Genomic DNA, 17201 nt, shown 5'->3' with positions numbered 1-17201 from the left:
ACTTCTATATTCTGACTAGCTGTTTCGACACTTTGTTCCCATCCCCATTTGGTCTCTCTTCTTTCCTCTTTCCCTTCCTGCCACTTCTACCAATATGAATATACATATACATATTAATTTCCCTTCTATTTTTGGCTATTCAGCAACTACTTCTGATGTTAGACATGCATATACTCTTAGCATACTCTTAGAAGGAGGCGTTTTCCTAGAATCCTCTGTCTGCTATGGTTGGAAAAGTCTATCTTGTCTGAGGCTTGGTTATAGAGGTTGTAATTCTTCTTGTCTTGAAAACTTTGGACTGAAATCACCCCCCAACTTGGCTCAGCGGTTCCTATCTCAAACATGCCACAGTAAACATGAATCCACTGTGTCCTTTAGTGTGCCTCCTACCTTAAGAGGAAGTCCTAAATGCATCCGTCCTTCTATTGCTCTTCATCCCTGTGCAAAATGGCTGAGAGTCATGGCTTGCTAAGACTAAGAAGATCAGGGGTTTAGACACTGTGACTTCAGGCTATGGAACGAAACAGGGTAGGATTAAGCCTATTTCTTACTCAGAGACGAATTCTGTTTTTTTTTTTTTCTACTTTCCAAGAGGATCTTCTCAGTCTTCTTTATGGACTTCCATTCCTTTATTCCCATTAAAATATTGATCCCATTCCTTCTTTTTTTGCTTTCTTCCTTCATGACTTGTCATATTTTCTTGACTTCATTTTTTATTTAACTCAAAAAATCTACAGTTCTACCCAATTCTTGATCTTATTGTTCAAGGAGAGATTCTTCCCATTTTCTAAGCATAATAACACAAAGTAGCTTGGCCCTGAGACTGTAAGCAGGGTTTGGGCAATACTTCATTTGCCTTTTTAGTGACTACTGTTCTGAGATTTTTCCATAAATCGTGTCTTGCCATTCCTTGTTATTTTTATGAGTTTTGAGACAGCATTTCTTTCCATCAGGAATGCTTCTGAAATGAAAACTGTATGCTTGTCCATCCAGTCTTGAAATCAGGACAGGGAGTTTATTTGTATAATTTTTGACTTATTTCTGCAGTTTGTAGAATATGGGAGTGTGAACTGATAAAAGACTTGTAAAATAGTGCAGACTCGTTAAGTGTGTTTCTCTTTTCTGCAGTCCCCATTAGCAGGGTGGGCTGGCATGTTCCTTCCCTTGAATGCATCAGCTTTGTGTCATATGGAAAGAAAGATTAACTTTTAGGACAAAGGTAAAGTAAAAAGCTTGGAATGAGTAGCTGGAGAGATACATGGAAAGAGTTAACATGGAATACTTGTCTTCTTGAGTGGGCACAGAGATTTGATAAATTGTGGTATAAAGGTGTATTAAGAATTGCAATGCAAAAAATTATGAATGTAATGCACTCCTCTATTGTTGTATGTAATAAATAAACAAACAAACAAACAAATAAAAACATGAAAAACTTAATTGATTTCTCCAGTTCTTTTCTAATTTCTTTATTCTAACACTGCATGTCAAGCAAATGGACTCTGATCACATCCCAGCTGGGCCATTTGCCTCTCTAGTGGTACAGGCAACTCTGGTAAGAATGGTAGCCTAGGTAAAAAGGTTAGTGTGGTTGTTCCTTGGTCATCCTGTTTTCCTCTTTCCTTCCCTTTTGCTACTTTAAAGCTGAAATTGTTATTTTTATCAACTTTAAAAATAAGAAGTATTTATTAGCTCCTTTCTCAAAATGTGAAGAATTTTCTCCTCTTATGATTTTCCACTCATCAGCTATGTATTTCCATTGTATAGCTCTTTTGGGCAGTTATAACTGTATTTTTTTGTCACCATTATCATCACAGTTATCCTGTGTTTACATGGACTGACAGGCTGTCCATGCTGAAGCAGTATTGAGCATATTATTGTGGTTTGTCATATGTATAGCTGCATTGTGACATCAAGTAGATTTTTCAGGGTGAAATATAACCAAATTATAATAAGAAGTGTCTTATTGTTGCAATTACAAGTAATAACAGTTACTTGAATGGAGATTTTTTGAAGTATTCCATATTTCTGACAGAGTCCTGAAAATAGTCCTTTGTCTTTATTGTTATTGCTGAATGAGAGCTATGTCTGGCTCAGTTGTTTTTACCTTGAAATTTGATTTTTTTCCCTACTTGATTTTGTTTTCCTATAAAAATTCAGTGACTTAGACATATGTTTCAACTGTAGATCATTTGTTTAATATTTTTTCCTAGAAGCTGCAGAATTTTTTTTAAGTTGTGGTAAATTACATATGAAGTCTATACTCTTAACAATCTACCTATACAGTTCAGTAATGTTAAGTACATTCACATTGTTGTGCAGTATCTTCATCTGTCTTCTGTTGCTATAACAAAATGCTGGAGGCTAGGTAAATTATAATGTGGCTCAAGCGGTAATGCACTTGCCTGGCATGCGCGGGGTGCTGGGTTCAAACCTCAGCACCACATAAAAATAAAGATGTTGTGTCTACCGAAAACTGAAAAATAAAATATTAAAAAATTCTCTCTCTTCTCTTCTCTTCTCCTCTCCTCTCTTCTCCTCTCCTCTCCTCTCCTCTCCTCTCCTCTCCTCTCCTCTCTCTCTCTCTCTCTCTCTTTAAAAAACAAACAAACAAAAACCCCCAGAGGTTTATAAGGTAATTGTGATTTTTGTGGGTTATCTCTGTGTCCTCTATTCTGTATCATTGGTCTACCAGTCTGTTTTGGTGCCAATACCATGCTGTTCTTGTTACTGTTGCTCTGTAGTATAGTTTAAGGTCTAGCATTGTGGTGCCACTTGCTTCACTCTTCCTGCTAAGGATTGCTTTAGCTATTCTGGATCATACATTGGAGAAAAGATAGCCTCTTCAACAAATGATGCTGGGAAAACTGGAAATACATATGCAACAAAATGAAATTAAATCCCTATCTCTAACCATGCACAAAACTCAACTCAAAGTAGATCAAAGACCTAGGAATTAAACCAGAGACTCTGCGTCTAATAGAAGAAAAAGTAGGCCCTAATTTTCATCATGTGGGATTAGACCCCAACTTCATTAATAAGTCTCCTGTAACACAAGAATTATAACCAAGAATCCATAAATGGGATGGCCTCAAATTAAAAAGTTTCTTCTCAGCAGAAGAAATAATCTGTGAGGAGAATAAAGAACCTACATCTTGAGAGCAAATTTTTACCCCTCACACATCAGATAGAGCACTAATCTCTAGGGTATAAAAAGAACTCAAAAAGCTAAGCACCAAAAAAACAAATAACCCAATCTATACCCAAAGGACTTAAAAACAGCATACTATAGGGACACAGCCACATCAATGTTTCTAGAAGCACAATTCACAATAGCTGAACTGTGGAGCCAAACTAGATGCCTTCAGTGGATGAATGGATAAAAAAAAAATGTGGCATATATATATATACACAATGGAATTTTACTCAGCAATAAAAGAGAATGAAATCATGGCATTTGCAGGTAAATGGATGGCACTGGAGAAGATAATGCTAAGTGAAGTAAGCCAGTCCCCCCAAAAACAAATACCGTTGTTTTCTCTGATATAAGGAGGGAAGGGGAATATGGGAGGAATTGATGAATTCTACATAGGGCAGAGGGATGGGAGGGAAAGAGAGGGAGCAGGGGATTAGCAAGGATGATGGAATGTAATGGACATCATTATCCCAAGTACATGTATGAAGACATGAATTGGTGTGAATATACTTTATATATAAACAGAGGTATGAAAAATTGTGCTCTATATGTGTAATAAGAATTGTAATGCATTCCACTGTCATGTATTTAAAAATTAAAATCAATTAAATTTTAAAAAAGCAAAAAACTCCAGAGGTTTATTTGGCTCATGGTTTGTAGGTTGCAAAGTTCAACATCAAGGTATGAGCATCTGATGCGGGCCTTCTGACTGCATGATAGAATGGCAGAGGGCATCACATGGTTAGGTAAGAGCAAGTGTGACAGTGTGGGCCTCTCTCTTCTTATAATTCCACTAGTAAGGGGAATAGTGGGTAATTATATTAGTCAAATCATATTGTTAAATTGTGTGCATGTACAAATATATAAACAGAATCCCACCATTATGTACAATTATAATGCACCAATAACAAAATATGGAAAAAAATACAGCCACTAGTGCCTCAGGACCTCATCTACTTCTAATTACTTCTGAAAAATCCCACTTCCAAGTACATATGAATCTCGGTATTAAGTCTCCAATACATGAACTTTTGAGGGACACATTCAAATCATTAGCATGAAACCCATCTCTAGAATACTTTTCATCTTAGAAAGTGGAAACTCAATGCCCATTAAAAGAATTCACATTCTACCATCCTCTCTCAGTCCCTGGCAACCACTTTTGGATTTTCTGTGTCTATGAATTTGATTATTGTAGGTACCATATAACTAGAATTGTATAATATTTGTTGTTTTTGTGTCTGGCTTACATCATTTAGCAAAATTTCCTGAAGGTTCATCCATGTTATAGCATATGTCAGGATTTTCTTCTTTTTAATGTCCGAATAATATTCTATAGTATGTATATACCACGTTTTCTTTGTGTGTTCATTGCATACTTGAGTTTCCTTCTGTCTTTTGAGTATTGTAAATAATGTTCCATGAAAAGGGTGTAAAAATAATTTTTTGAGATCCCATTTTTAATTCTTTTGGAAATATATCCACTAGTAGGATAGTAGGATTTCTGGAGCCTATGGTAGTTCTATTTTTCATTTTTGAGGCACTCCATACTGTTTTCCACAATGACTGTACCATTTTATCATCCCACCAATAGTGTACAGGGGTTTCAATTTCTTCAAATTCTCACCAACAATTATTTTATATTGTTTCTTTTTCTTTTTTTGTGTGTGTGATGGCCATCCTAATCAACGTGAAGTGATATCTATTTTGCATTTCCCTGATTATCAGTGACATGGAGCTTTACTTCATTATTGCTGGTCATTTGTAGATCTTCTTTGAAAAAATGTCTACTCAAGTCTTGCCCATTCTTTAATCAGATTATTTGGGGCTTTTTTGTTGTTTGTTTTTGAGGTTGGAGTTAGAAAAGTTTACTTTCATTGGTAATTAATTTGTTTCTTTTGTTCTTTTTAAGTATGCCAGTTTTTCTTATATCACATCTTCATTTTCTGTGCCATATATCCATAATTTCTAATCAACCCAATATATTTCATTGTTTTAAAAATGTGCTTTTTCCCCCCCTAAACCAGCCTTCCATAGCATCAAGTTGAATACACTTGTGTGGCACTTCTGTTTTTACTAGCTTAAATTTTTTTGTTTTAGCAGTGATGGTCTTTTTTTTAAGTCATAAATTTGAAAATGTCAAATAGCTTCATGAGACTTGCTCAGAAAAAGGAACTCTATTCCTTTCTTAACATTTTGCCTTCACTGGAGCTACCATTTTCAGTTGAGTTAGCTGCCTTGATTGGTATTTTCATCAAACCTCTATGATTTTTGCTTTATTAAAGAATTTTTTTGAATTGCGTATAATATGTTGCTTTGAAATAAGTATGCATTTTGGAATGTTCAGGTTTTTGCTTCTCCTTTTTGGTTTATAAGTTGTAAATATTAATAGATTTTCCATAGGTTAGGTGTGCCATTACGTCTATTCTTATCCCACACCTCATCATGTGGCTGTGACTTTGCCAGTCTTCATTTTTAGTGTGATGATGAGCTTGTTAATGGCATTCACACCTGAGCCAAGTTGAAGTTTTTGAGTCCTTTTCCTTTTCTGAAAACTTTTTGTTCTCCTTTTATTTATTTTTTAAATTGTATTTGTTTTTTTTAGATATACATGACAGTAGAGTGTATCTTGACATATTTATACAAACATGGAGTATATCTTCTTCTAATTAGGATCCAAGACTTATGGTTGTGCATGATGTGGAGGTTCACCATGGTGTATTCATATATGTACATAGGAAAGTTATGTCAGATTCATTCCACTGTCCTTCCTATCCGTGTCTGCGCTCCCTTCCTTTTCATTGTTTTTAAATATTCACTTAGTTTTCTATTTATTTATTTCTCATTAAATCCCAAACTCTTTTAGTTGTAGAAATCTGCTCTTAGTAGATCCAGATGGACAGTTATTCTGTCAGGGGTACCTTTTGAGTCTCCTTACCTACCAGCCAGGGATCTCCCTTCACATATTCCAGGAATTCCCTTGGCCTTTTTCCTTTGTTGGATTCCTATGCCTGCCTTTTCCTTGTCATTCTTCCCAAGGAACATCTTCCAGTAGAATTCTAGGTTGTAAATTACTTTCTTCATCATTTCTCCGTTATGTTCTGGTTTCCAGGCTTGCTATTGAGAAGGTCAAAAATTTTCTGATTTTAAATCATTTGTTATCTCACAGGATTTTTTGAAATGCTCAGAGTTAAAAAGAAAAGGAAAAAACTCACAGTGATGGAGGATGTGCTAGGTGGATGTGCAGATGGGTGTCAGTGGACCCTAATGCTCTACAAATGTATGGCCTTCCATTTTAGAAAACATTTTGAGGTATTTGATATTTTTTTCCTTCTGTTTCCTTTACTCCTTCATTCTGCAATTTCATCTATTAGATTCTTAGATGGCCTGGGCTAGTTATTTTCCTTTACTTTGTTTTTTGTTTTATACTTTGGGCACCTTTAAAGATTTATATTCCAGTCCTTCTGAGTTTTGAATCATTGTTTTTTAAGCTTGCTGTTTTTGTTTCAGTGAGTGCAGTATCTCTTTCTTGTTGTCACTATTGTTGAGTATTTTCATTTGCTCAGATTCCAGAAAGAAAAATCTTTTGTTACGCCTTAGATGATGTAAGTCGGGTGTCAGATGTTATTTTGCTAAGAAAACCAAGTTATGGTTATGACTTGCTTATATCTCATTTTTTTTTTATTTTCCAGGTTTGGGGGACAGAGGTTTTTTTCTGCTTGTTTTTGCCAGATTGTCAAGTCCTCTGCAGAATGATATAGAAATTTCAAGTCTGAAAAATTCCTGTTTGACTTAAATTGTGTATTTCTAAAACTGGGATAAACTTACCCTTTCCTGTTTCCAGTGATGATGTTTCCTTTCTTCCTTTAGTACTTTTTGTTCATCTTTTCTCTTTGTTTTGGAGTCTGTTAAGTCTTTGCCCATGTAGCATTTCCCCACATGGGAGCTCTGCATTGTCTTCTGCTCTACTAGTTTATTTTCTGCTTTATCGATTGCCTTCATTCAAGCCCATATGTCAGATTTCTTTTCTTTTCCTCTTTTTGGTTAATGCATACTCTTTTTTGATCTTGCATCTCTTTCCACAACCACCTGTACCATGGAAGATGCTACTATGTCCTCAGCAACTTTAAGACCATGAGCTAGAAATTTTCTGAAGTTTTCCCTTTTAAGTATATTTACTTGAGAAATAAGTAGTACACTTATTTCTCAAGTAAATATTTGCTGTGATTCTAGAGTCTTCTGTTATTTTGACCTATAATTATATGTCTTATTGGCCTGGTAAATTTGTGTTTTTCTCTGTTGCTTATCCTTGGAGACCAAATGTTATGCATATTCAGTCTCAGGTATTGCACTCTGTTTTTTTCAAACACTTCTATGAGTCATTGCTTGACTGAAATCCAGAAGAAGGAAAAAGGTTAAGGTTTGTAGTAGTTTAATTTACCAACCAGAAATTCATCTTCTTGTGAGGCCTGGGAGGAAGCCAGCATTGGCTTCATAAGTAATCAAATGGAAGTTTGCCTCAAACCAGAGACTTTCTCTTAGGTATTTGGTGTGGCACTCAGTAATTAGCAAGGGCATTGTCACTTGGCATGGCTGCTGTCCTCAGAAGCCAGCTAGTAGCATTCCTTTTTTCTCACGCGTTCTGGGGCAGTCTTCATGGCCCTATGTAAATCAGGAGTGAATGCAGCCAGAGAGTACTCACTTGGCTGGCTTCTGGAGCCAGGAACACTTTTTAAAGAGGTAGTGCATTTTACATGTTCTCCAGCTTTCTCCTGGCTTAGTCCCCTTTAGCCCTCGTCCCTCTGTATTGCGGGCATCCTTCCAGGTCTGTGGAGTTTTCATTTGCTTATTCTCTGTATATGCAGTTTCAGTTTCACATGAAGGGGGAATGGTGCCTTGTTCTTTTGTAGACCTCCCCCAGTGTTCCTTTCTAGTACATAATTTTGGAGATTTAAGCAATAATTAGGATCAATCCAGGGGTAGTTTTTGTGACTGATTCAGATATTTCCTATTCTTACATCCAGGTGATCATTTCTCTGGTAATCTGTCCCAGAGGAATGATTATTTGCATAGTTTTCTTATTTAAAAATTATATTTTTTCTAAAATTATACTTGTCATTTTGCATTATCCTTGCTATTTCATTTCATTTGCATATATGTTTCATTTTTAAATGATAGTCTAGATATAATACTATACTATGCTTCTTTATATAAGAAATAGTTTCACATCATTCCTTAGTGCTTATGTTCTTAACTCCTCCCTTTTTAAAAATTTTAATGGTAAAATAAATGTGACATAAAACTTACTTCTTTTGAACATTTTTAAGTGTACAATTCAGTAGCAATTAATTACATTCACATTGTTATACAAACATCACTACTTTCCACTTTTTTAAAGGTAAAGATTTTTTCCATATATTTATTTAGTTAGTTATTGATGGACCTTTATTTGTTTGTTTATTTATATGCAGTGTTGAGAATCGAACTCAGTGCCTCACATGTGCTAGGCAAGCACTCTACCACTGAGCTACAACCCCAGCCCTCACTACTTTCCATCTTTAGAACGTTTCCATCATCCTAAATTGAAGCTCTCTATGAAACACTAATGCTCCATTCTTCCCTCCTCCCAGCCCTTGTACTTCTATTTCTACTTTCTGTTTCTATGAATTTTTATATTTGTATTTTATGCATATGATTTAAATTGTAGGGGTAATTCATATTGCATATTACATAATCAATGACTATAAGGATGAATAATCCAGTGAAGAGATGACAAAGCCATCTTTTCAAAGTAAATGATATTAGAGAGGTAGTTTATAGTTTTGAGAAGAGTTATATAGATCAGAAAAATGCCTAATGGAAAATGGAGATAACTAGGGAAGGAAAGAAGGAACAAAAATCATGACTCAAGTTCAGCTGAAGAAACTGATGTCAGTGGGGAAAACCCACACTACTTTGTGGTTTTCAGTAGCTAGAACACAGCTTAGGAGCTCATGCAAAGGAAATGTAGTCAGGTTGATGGTAGGCTGGAAGAAAGCTGGGACTGGTATTCAAGTACTTGGAAGAGTTAAAAGAAGGGTATTTTTCTTTAAAAGTTCTTGGTTAACTCCATAGTTGACCATGGGATTTTGGTCAGGTGGGAGGGTCTAGTATGTCAAAGTGAACCAACTTCCCCTGCTAGATAGGGGCATTTTTACTTAGGACATGTCTCGTTTTTCCATGATTTGTGCAGTTTTGTGAATAAGTTGGCAAATAGATACGTGGTAATTTTAGGACATTATTCCCAAGAGAACACTGGTTTATATCTTTAATGTTGTTTCGCCCTTACTTTTTGGCAGAGTCAAGTAATCATGCACTGTTTTATAAAGAGTTCTTGTAATGTGCTAATGAGTTCAACAAAAGTCTTGAAACTAGACAGATCTCAAATACTTTATGGGAAAGGAGTTAATTTTACATCTTATTTTCTTTCTAAAAATATGAATTGAAAATCTGATTAGGCATCTCAAGTATATGAAACATGAAATAAGGGACACAGAGTTTTATATAGTGAAGAGAAGCCCAGGGTTCTGTGTCACAGGGTCACTCCACAGGCCACCTAACTTCCATCTTGCCTTATGCAGGACTCTCTGAAGTTTTTCCTTTAAGATATTCTGTGCATTTTTTTTTATCTCCTCTTAATTCTCATTCACTTGGAGGGTTGGTGTATTTGAAAGGGGCTGGGACTTAGAGTCAATTCTGGCTTAGGTCTCAGCTCTCTTCATTCCTGCTTGTGTGGCTGTAAGTATGTCACACAACACTTCAAAGCCTCAATGTGTCCTCTGAAGTGAGCTAACAGAGTCTGCCTTGGACTCTATGTGCTATGACTGCTCCAGAATTCAGTGTCCCGTGGGCTCTCACTGAACCCCAGACTTTCTCTTGTTGACTATCAGCAATGATGCCATAGAACATATTGGTTTAGTGGGCCATATCCTTTCCTTGTTATAGGCCAGGTCTCTGTTTTGCCCTTTGAATAGTTCTCTACACTGTGAATATTGAAAGTATCTAAATATCTTCAGGTTATATTGATTGACCGAGATTGACTGAAATGAATTGGAACCAAGAATATAGTATGATTGTTTAAGAGTGGAATATTGCTTGCTTTTTTTTGGCTATCATGATACATTTATGTATTCATATGTCCATCTCAGCATAAAGCAAGGCAATGTGAAGTATAAATACCTAAGGAGGAGAAAAGAGAAACAAAAAAAGGATTAGCACAAATTGACTCTAAGAATATGTTCAGTGTAAAGCAGTGCATGATGGGGTCTTGTAATTCCCTTGGGGTAGGCTTATCACTCTGGAAGCCTCATGAATAAAGAAAGGCATTTCTGTATACATACCCTGTTTCCTGGGCTGTTCATTTAAATTCACAGTCTGATACACAACAGGTCTTTTATTCCCTCTAAAAAGGAGGACTAAGGATGTCAGTATTGTCTCAGAGCAGCTATAGAATTCAGTGTTGATTGTCCTGCTAAAATAGCTTGAGAGATTTATAATTTACTTTTTAATAAAAATTATCACTTTAACAGAAGAGCATAGGAAGTTTCCACAGTTCAAAACAATTAAAGCTTAAAGTGATTGAACCTGTAACTTGAAGGATTAATACATGAAGACAGAATAAAATAAAACTTAAGAGCTCATAGAAGTTGCTGTGAAATCTAGGTCATTTTTAACAAAAGCAGCTCTTCTGAGCTTGTGACTTGTCTGGTATTATTGAGCTAATCTAGAGTAGCACCAGAGGATTTGGGGTCAGAGGACTCATATTAACTGTCCAACTTCACTATTCCTTCTACAGAAGACTTGGGTCATATGAACTCCAGTTTACTTTTACTATTTTGAAAAGTATCATTCTCTTAGAGTTTAGAAGTATTTCAGGCATCACCCTGCATGTTAGTGGAACTATATGTTTACAGCAGGAGCTGACTAGGTCTTTTTCATTATGTCCCTAGTTTCCTGCATATGTTCCATAAATATCTTTGGAGTGCTAAAAAAAAGGAGATTACTAGATGGGATTAAAACCATCTAAAAATGAATTTTTTTTAAAAAGTGAAAGAATTTTCTTAATTTCTTAAGATGAAAAAAATTCCCCTTCTGAACTAATTGCAACATTGAAAGTATCATCTCAGTGTTTTAATAGAACTGGGGCCATGCTCTCCTGCTGGGAACTTAGCATCTTTCTAAGTTTTCTTAGTGAACATATTAAGGAGAGAAAATTTTGTTGTATTTTGTGCTTATTTTGCATCTTCTCCTGGAGTATGTCAGGACTGTAGGAATTCTTCTTCCTCACACATATGGAAGTGTGTGCTCTATACCTTGACACTGGGTGTCTTGCTTGTCTTAAATCTTGAACATGGTGACCAAGTTGTTTGAGGAAACATAAACAGGGACCACATTGACTTTCTTACGTTTCATGCCAGACTAGGAATTGGGGTTGTTTTTGCTCTAGTTCTGGCTCTTCTGTGAACTAAATAAAATGTTCAATTATTTGGTCCCTTCTCTTCTCTGAGCTTCAATTATTTTTTCATCTGTAAATGGGTAGGGTCTAACCACTTGATGGTTTTTTCTCTTTACCCTTTGTATATAAACTATCAGCTCTCAAATGGGGATCATTTTTTTTCTTTCTAGTTTATTGTTTAATTACTGGATGGCTTCTCCTCCTCATCATCTCTCTAGCTTGGAACTACCTCCCCAGAACTTCTAGCTGTTATGAAGAGTTAAATTTAAACTTATGAAAATACATCCACTTAATATCACTAGGACAAATGATACAGAAGTCATGGCTTTTAGATATTGGAGTTTTCCTATTGGATTCCTGTGTTTCTTGCTGTAGTATTTGGCACTTGGTGTATGGATTTTTACTTCCTGTAGCCAATGGTACTTCACTCCTTGCACCAGTCCTCTTGCACTAATTGTGACTTTTCCTGTCTCTTTCTAGGTTCACAGTTTCTCCTAGCATGACCCTGATCTGATCAGTGACCACAAGAATTGGCTTCTGTCTTTGGCATTGTAGTTCTGGGGCCTGATCACCACCTACCGCTGCAGAGCTGTCATGGCTGCTGCCTCTACTTCCACCCCTCTGATTTCACAGCCCCAGGTAAGTAAGTAATTCACACTAGCAGAGATTTGAGCTGATCATAGTTTTCATGAATATTTAAATTGAGTTTCAGAAGGAGCGTTCGACTGTAGAGATTGTGTGCATCTCTTATGATTTGGTGGGTGCTTGGATAATGGTGCTTTTGTGAGTGAGGTGCCATTTAGTTCAGGAAGCAGCTGGAACAATGAACAAGTGATGTTAGTAAGCTGGCCTCTGTTTTCAGGGGCCTTGGTTTTTAGTGCTTTAGGATGTCTTGTCTGTTACTCTAGGCATCAGACTCCAGATCAAGACAAGTGAGTAGTAAATTTTGCTGCTATCCTTTTCTTTTATCTTTCTTTTTTTTGGGGAGAGGGTGGGTAAGGGTGCTAATGAAATAACTCAGAATGGATCAAGTTTTGCAATGCTGCCCTGTTGTCTTCCTCTTAGAATTATTATTTTTCTCTGACCTGTTGTAGGAACTTGGAAACAAAATGCAGTTCTAGAAACTTTTGGATGGTAGTCAAGGTAATTTTCCTGTACACCAAAGGGTAGTGCAGTGGTACAGCAGGGACGTTGTCTTTGTTTGGATTATTGGATAACCTGCTCTGAGTATTTAGTAAACTCGTTTAGGCTCAGCAGCATCGTGGTACAATAGGGAAACAGACTTGGAGTCAGCATGCCTCAGTTCACATCCCTGGGCCTTGGATTTTTGGGTTAAGGGCCTTAGCCATGCCGCCCTTCTCAGTTTCAGGTTCCTCACCTGATTAAATGATAGAATATATGGAAGGTACATGGAAGGGGCTCAGTGAGTATAGTTTCCCATGATTTCATTTTTTAGCTTCACTCTTCAGAGTGTGGCATCACTCTGAATCATTTATGAAAATCATTTTTAGGCCAAGGTTAAAGAAAAAAAGGAAAAGCCATGTGGATTGAAATTTGAATCTTGATGATACACACTTTTATTCCTGTGTTTTGCAGACTATTGAAACTCATATGTATTTTGAGTGAGGGTACCTGTTCTTTATAAAGAAGAGTGAAAAGAGGGAGAGAGGAAAAAGGGACATTTTTACTTCATTTACTTTAAGTGTTTTCCCCGCAAAGACCTGGGATTTTATCATGTGGCTCAAGTCCTTGCTGTACTTCACAGCTTTAGTATTCTTTTCTAGCATTTTAGTGCTACCTCCATCATGAGCTTTTTGTCTTTCTCATAAATGGATCATTGCCCTTTCAACATCCATTGACCTGGGACGTTTGGTTTTCTTTACCTTCAGTAGTTTTTTTTGGTGCTTGAGAGTCTTAGAGAATGGCTAGAGAGATTTAGTGCCTGTTACCCAAGATCACCATTTAAAAGTCTAGTGCAGCTGTTCTCAGGTAATGACTGTTCTTAGCCTTATGTGAAGTGAGTAGGCCCTAGAGCAGGTTTCCTGGTCTAGGTATTTAGCATGCCAATGTCCCTGTCATTTGTCAGCATTTCCAACAGCATCAACCTGTCTACACACACTTTTCCTGTTACACAAACTACTATCAGCTGATGAGTAATATAAATACTTTCAAATGACTCATTTAATTAGAATGTTTAACACCACCCAAGGCAGAAAAAGGCCATATTTAATATAAATACTGGGGAAATGTGTATTCATAAATTTTCTGTGGGAAGATTAGTTGGCGCAGCCACTTGGGGGTGGAGGGTGGTAATTTGACAATAGATATAAAAATTATATACTTTTGCACATCCCTATAAAAACTCTCACATGTGAGATCAAGCAAGAATGCATAAAGATATTCATTGAAGAATTGGTTAAAAACAAAGAAGTATAAAACTTTCTGAATATTCAATAGTGGAAGGACTTAATAAATTCAGATATGTAAATATGATTGAAATACTATGTTCTAGTTAAAAAAATGAGGCTATCAACATAGCTATATTGCCCTATGGAACCTTATGGGGGGAAGAGAAAGATGCAAATAATTCTTATAGGAAGATATCTTTAAAACTGTAAAATGGTACCATGTGTTTTTAGGGACAAACATATGGTACATAAATTTAAATCCAAAGTGAAAAGTTCAGCACATACATTTCCAATAGAATGATATTGTCCCCAAGAGGGCCAAATTTGGATCTTGGGAGATGAAAAATTCCTCCAAAACTTAATGCTACCCAGCAAAATGCTGTTTAGTATTTAATTTTCCATTAAAGATAATTTAAATTTAATTAAATTTTTTTCCTAGAGGATCACTAATGAAAAGAAAAATGGTCAAAAAATGCTGACTTCTTGAAGGATGTACATGGCCCTCTAGTCACACTGTTTGGATTAAAATCCTGCCTCCAGCATTTACTGACCCAGTCATGGGGAAAGATGCTTACCCCTTGAAGGTTCCTCCATATGCTCATATACAAAATGGGCAGAGCAGTAATGGAGCCAGCCTCAGAGAGTTGTTTTAAAGATGATCTCAGAAAACATGTATAAAACTTAGAATAGTTTCTGGCACCTCTGCCCATGATATTAGCAACTGTTCCTGTTTAGCAAGCTCTACAGCAGGCTGGGGATACAAGTGTAGATAAGAATAAATAAGGCTTTTGTCCTGCTGGAGTTTAGAAACATAGTAGAAGATGCACAGATTAGGGAACAAAATATTACAACCCTGTGTCACAAGTGCCATGAGACAGGAAGTAGAGATGTTTCAGGAGTAAAGCAGAATACCCAGAAAATAAGGACTCAAAGGATCAGGCAAGACTTCTTGAAGGGAGCTAATGAAAGAGTGTATTATTTTAGTAAGAGAAAGAAAGAGCAGGTACAGATGTCAAATGTCCCAAGGTGAGACTGGGTGCAGTATTTAGAATTTGGTTCAGGGTGCTCACAGTATAGTAGGGCATGGGGTTGTAAACAGTGATGTCCCTAGAACCACCTCTGCTACTCCACAAGGGCCAATTGTTACGTTTTTAAGAATTTTGTGAGCCAGTTTTTCTTCATACTGGTAGCTTGAAATTAGCCAGGATGGAGTGTTTACAGAAACTGGTAAATGTCATGAGTTAGGTTGTAAAGCTGGAGATTTTGCAGGGCCTTGCATATTATATTAAGGAATATAATATTGATCTGAAAGAAGCCTATGTTGTTTACTGGTTACCCAGGCTTTGGAATCTTAGATCTGGATTCAAGCTCTGATTTTTGACATTTCTGCTGAACAAATTCTCTATCAATGTCAACCATGGTTGTTGTCTCATTATTGTTGCCACATGTTGGGAACGTCCGATTTTAAAGGAGACAGCAATAAGCTGGGGCATTAGATCACAAGGAGAGGTGGCATAGGAGAGATGAAGGCCATTGGGTCACTTGTTCCAGGATCCTCTGATTATTTATGAGCCCAATTATATGTTAGTCTTCCAATGGAATTTGTACAAATTGTAGTCCAAGGCTAGCTTGCCCTTGCCTCTAAGCCTGATGTCTTCTCTTCCATTAGCAGTGTTCAGAGAAAGTTAAAATTATTTAAATGCAGAATCTCCTTAGACAGCAAGTAATGAGAAGTTCATTTAGACATCTTAGCCTGCTATTGTCTGGCATGTGCACTTATACACTGTTTTAGAGTGAATTCTTTTAGAGTGTAAAGATAACACTCACATTCAAGTGTGAAAGTCCTGAAAATACTTTTCCAAGGTAAAAGCAACAATTAAAAAAAGAAAAAGCTTTTGATTTTGTTTGTTTCTCCATTCATTTGATAACAAAAACATTTTTCTAGTTAAGGCTGCCTAATACTAGACATAAACTAATTAATATGAACCAATAGCCTGTAATTGTTTCAAACAATAATAAGGAAGAAAGCTTTCATTGTCACCCCTGCTGGGATTGCTGTGCAGTTAGTGAAAGATAGGCCTTGTGCTTTGAAGTGGGACAAGTTTGTATTCTCTGCTTTGCTGCTGCAAGCCGGATTTTGGTTTTCTCCTGCTGAGAAAGCACCTTACAAAGCTAGGTGAATCCTAGGGCGAAACTAGACTAGAAGCCTCAGGATGTTGCTGACTTACAGTTCTGCCCTTCCAAACACTGAGCTGATAAAGAGCTTCCTTATCCACAGGAAGCACCAAGGATGTGTTTGAAGGCAGGAAACCTGTTCATCACTAGGTGAAGTTAATGTGTTCGTGTCTTGGGGTCATTGAGGGTATGGGATGGGATAGGAAACTGAAAAACTTAAGTTGCTATTCTCAGTAGCCATGTTCTCTTTCTAGAACTCTGTTGAGCATTTCCTTAATTGTGGTTGATCAGGTTGTGGGTCGAATAAGTAGAATTTAGATTAAAAAAATTAAATTTTTTTTGGTGGTACTACTTGGGATTGAATGGGAGTGCTCTCCCAGTTGACCTCTAATCCCGTCCCTTTTTATTTTTAAATTTGAGATAGAGTCTCACTGAGGTTGAGGCTGGCCTCAAACTTTCAATCTTCCTCAGTCTCTTAAATAGCTGGGATTATGTGTGTGTGCCACTTGTATCAGGCTGTTTTCATTTTAATGGAGGGGTCAGTAGTTTAATATCTGAGTGTGTGATTTGGCTTTGTTCAAATCCAAGGCTGGTAATAGAGGCAGAATCAGTGTCTGAGAACAAGGTATTTAACTCCCACACCTGTGATTTCAGCAAGGAAGGAATCTGTTCCTTCAGCATTTTACAAGGTGTTTCATTCTGTCTCTCATGTGCTGAGGGACTGTTTTGGTTTTTAGCCAAGGACATAAATATATTTTGATCTTTCCAAGTGTTTTCTGGTAGCTTTCAGTTAAAGTATTTCTTTAATTCTTCTTCAATATTCCAATAAAAGGTGGCTGGTCTCTCTGCATGTTGTCTGTTGGAAGACAAGTGTTTTTGAACATTATTACCTATAGATTCTCCAAAATTCCATTGTATTTACAACATATAT

At 36.6% G+C, this 17201-nt stretch overlaps 1 protein-coding gene across 6 annotated transcripts in view; it reads left to right on the top strand.

Moving 5' to 3' along the window:
* Positions 1-17201, top strand: part of Lpar1 (lysophosphatidic acid receptor 1) — a 139550-nt gene that overhangs the window by 53944 nt on the left and 68405 nt on the right. For all 6 annotated transcript variants that reach the window (XM_040286152.2, XM_040286151.2, XM_040286149.2 and 3 more), the window contains one exon: positions 12168-12326. In XM_040286152.2, coding sequence (XP_040142086.1) covers positions 12282-12326 — 45 coding nt within the window. In that variant the 5' untranslated portion in view covers positions 12168-12281. The remainder of the gene's footprint in view (positions 1-12167; positions 12327-17201) is intronic.

This window comes from Ictidomys tridecemlineatus, chromosome 4 (assembly GCF_052094955.1).
Source record: "Ictidomys tridecemlineatus isolate mIctTri1 chromosome 4, mIctTri1.hap1, whole genome shotgun sequence".
In the NCBI taxonomy this organism is placed as follows: domain Eukaryota; kingdom Metazoa; phylum Chordata; class Mammalia; order Rodentia; family Sciuridae; genus Ictidomys; species Ictidomys tridecemlineatus.
This window is presented reverse-complemented; position numbering and strand designations above follow the sequence as displayed.